The sequence below is a fragment of the Mastomys coucha genome, unplaced genomic scaffold (genome assembly GCF_008632895.1).
Source record: "Mastomys coucha isolate ucsf_1 unplaced genomic scaffold, UCSF_Mcou_1 pScaffold18, whole genome shotgun sequence".
Taxonomy (NCBI): Eukaryota; Metazoa; Chordata; class Mammalia; order Rodentia; family Muridae; genus Mastomys; species Mastomys coucha.
This window is the reverse complement of record NW_022196900.1, coordinates 92736066-92739617: the sequence shown is the minus strand read 5'-3', so window position 1 is coordinate 92739617 and position 3552 is coordinate 92736066. Positions and strand designations below refer to the sequence as shown.

The window sequence follows — 3552 nt, the reverse complement described above, 5'->3', positions numbered from 1 at the left end:
AACATACCATACTAATACACCATACTAATACAACATACTAATACACCATACTAACATACCATACTAACACAAACCAGACTCCGCCTAACTAGTCACACAGTGAGCACTTTGTCTCTTTCAGTCATGAGATCCAAGCATTAATTTACGGGCACTGATCAAGTTGCCTCCCCAAGGAAAGAACCGTAAGTGAACTACACAAACTTACTGCAAGCAGATGAATACCTTCAGTCCCAGGAACCATCCAAAGTCTAAGAAACTAACAATGAGGAAACTGAGGCCCTAACCTCTGGAGGATATGTCAAGTCTATTTTGCCACTACCAAAAAGCATGACAAGCTTTTGTGTTTTTTCATAGGGAAAATACAAGAAACTAGATACATTAAAATAAATTAACTATAAATCTAAATAAAATGTAATCCAAAGCCATGTCATCCCATAAGCCAGTTCATATCTGGAGTCTGGAGCAAGAGGATTCTAAGTTAAGAAGCTGCAGGGCAGTGGTGGTGCATGCCTTTAATCTCAGCACTTGGGAGGCAGAGGCAGGTGGATTTCTGAGTTTGAGGCCAGCCCGGTCTTCAGAGTTGAGTTCCAAGAGAGCCAGGGCTACCCAGAGAAACCCTGTCTCAAAAAAACCAATTTAAAAAAAAAAAAAAAAAAAAAAAAGAAGCCAACCTGGGCTACCCAGTAAGTTCCTGGTGAGTCTGAGCTATGGGGAGACCATCCAAAATAATAATAATATTAATAACAATATTATTAATAATAATATTAAAAATATTAATAATAATTGTTGTTATTATTGTAATAATAATAACAACAACATTTTGTATGTTTTATGGTCCTAACATTAAATAAATGCTCAGTGTGTATTAAATACTTATTTGAAGAAACTAGATTTCAGTTCTTTTGACATATTTGATCTGGAGGAAATTGAGCACATGCTATAAAACAGGCTTCTAGGTTAGTGTTGCATCAGCTATTTTTGCTTCTCTAAGCAATTACAGTGAACAGCTACAATTTGTATTTACCTTTGCCATGACTTCTGGATCCGGTTCTTCCACGGGGTCAGCCCACTCAACTGTAACTACATTTCCCCACACTTTGACTTTTCCACTCATCAGCCGGCGTCTGGCTTGTGCTGCTGACTTGTGATCCTCATATTCAAGGAAGCAGAACCCCCGATTCTTCTTTTTATCATCGGGTTGATGATAGAGAATAACGTCCACCAAACCCTCTGTTAAACCAACAGCCAGATATATAAGCCAAAAGCATCCACCACACGTCTAGTGATTAGGCAGACCTAAATCCACTTGCCAATGAGCAAAAAAAAAAAAAATTATTGAAGAAGCCTCACAATAGCAAACATCAGATCAGCATTATTATTTGATGCAGAGTTTGGGACAGTAGTATATGTTCTGTTAACTTTAGAGTTCTTGAAGTAGGTACAGCTACTATGAAATTTTGTAATTAATGATAAAACATGACCACATAATCTATAAAGGCATTATCAGGACCTCAAGACTCAAATTATTTACACAAATGCAAAAGAAGTCTCAACAAGTCACAGACCAAAAAAAAAAAAAAAAAAAAAAAAAAAAAAAAAAAAAAAAAACCAAAACAGAAATAAAATAAAACAGCCACCCCCCCTTTCTTATATCCAACACAAAAGCTATTTTTCCTATGAGCATGGAGGATGGTCAGTAACCATCCATGTCTAGTCCCTCTGATCTTATGTCCTTTGTCCCTCCACACATGTCCTTTCTAAATCATGTGAGCTAACCTAGTAAGTACTTTCTATACCCTTATAAACAAAACTTTTTCTAGCCTAGATTTCTCTGAGATCCAGGTGTATAAGCTATTTAAAATACTCTGGACAGCCTTCATATGTCCAAAACAGCACTTCTATACCCTAAGTATATTTTCCCTAGGCTTTCCTACCTAATAAACAGGTCATCTATCAGCTAAATCCTCAAGCCAGAAAATAGTAATTCTTTTATATGATTTCTACCGTCCAAATCCAACACATTTACTTTTTACCATCTCACTATTACCCTGGTCCACAGTTCTCTCCAATCTACTACTATTAATCCTGATGAGCTCTAAGCCCTTATCCACAGAGCAACAGAAAAGCATTATGTAAAGATGAAACACCTGTTATTCCATGCTTAAGACCTTCAAACATCTAATTCTGGTTTTTCGAGACAGGGTTCTTCTCTGTGTAGCTCTGGCTGCCCTGGAACTTACTCTATAGACCAGGCTGACCTCAAACTCAGAAATCCGCCTGCCTCTGCCTCCCAAGTGCTGGGATTAAAGGCATGCACCACCAACGCCCAGCAAACATCTAATTCTGTATGCAATAAAATACAAACTTCTTACATGGTCTAAGAGCCTTGACTGCTTTACCTCATATAATTCTATTTTTAATTTGTTTTTAACAAATACTAGTTTTCTTTCTTTCTTTCTTTCTTTTTTTTTTTAATGGTTTTTCGAGACAGGGTTTCTCTGTATAGCCCTGGCTGTCCTGGAACTCACTCTGTAGACCAAACTGGCCTCAAACTCAGAAATGCACCTGCCTCTGCCTCCCAAGTGCGGGGATTAAAGGCGTGTGCCACCACTGCCTGGCCAAACATTAGTTTTCTGTAAGTTACTTCTTGACTTGATATATGTCAATCTTTTGGAAAGCACTCTGTTCTTTGTATGCTATATACTCGAGTTTTTAAGGTCTTGCCTGAAATAAAAACTTATAAAAGTTAACCATAGAAACATTCTGCATTTCCCCTTTAAAATATTTTCCTACAGTGTAGGATTATTTCTTTAGTGTTCTGTTCTGAACTCTGTCTGAGGTGCAGGTCTTCTAAAGCACAGCAGAGAACAGTCTCTTAGCACTGCTGTATCTCACTGTTTATCCAGGATTTTAATAAGCACATACTGGAGGGGTGAGTAGAAGGACACAAACAGAAAGGAATTAGTAATTATAAACAATCAGTAGAACAATTTAATCAAGACAAAATGGGCAACAAAAATTAAGGTTTCAGCCGGGCGCTGGTGGCCCACGCCTTTAATCCCAGCATTTGGGGGGCAGAGGCAGGTGGATTTCTGAGTTCGAGGCCAGCCTGGTCTACAAAGCAAGCTCTAGGATAGACAGGGTTACACAGACAAAACCCTGTCTTGAAAAAACTAAAAATGAATGGATGAATGAGAGTACTAAGAATAAATCAACTTAGGACTGAAGAACGAGAATTAATATGGGGCAACCTTTTTAAGTTAATGAAAGGGTAAAACCAGAGTAATAAATGACAGCTTAAAGGAGAGAAGACAGTATGACTGGATGACAAAACATAAAAGAACATAGTGGTTTTATAAGATGCAATCATGGCCTTAAAACAGTGTTTCCAAATCACAAATCACCATTTCTTCTTCCCTTTCTTTGTCTCATTCACTTATGTGCCTGAAGAAAGGAAAATGGGGAGAAAGAGGGAGGGAGGGGAAGAGAGAGATACACACACACACACACACACACACACACAGAGAGAGAGAGAGAGAGAGAGAGAGAGAG

At 38.1% G+C, this 3552-nt stretch overlaps 1 protein-coding gene across 1 annotated transcript in view; it reads right to left on the bottom strand.

The window, feature by feature from the left end:
• The window catches only part of Hnrnpr (heterogeneous nuclear ribonucleoprotein R), a 37383-nt gene that overhangs the window by 13855 nt on the left and 19976 nt on the right, over positions 1–3552 (bottom strand). Inside the window, exon 8 of the mRNA XM_031377036.1 lies at positions 1025–1230. Within this exon, the coding sequence (XP_031232896.1) occupies positions 1025–1230 (206 nt within the window). The remainder of the gene's footprint in view (positions 1–1024; positions 1231–3552) is intronic.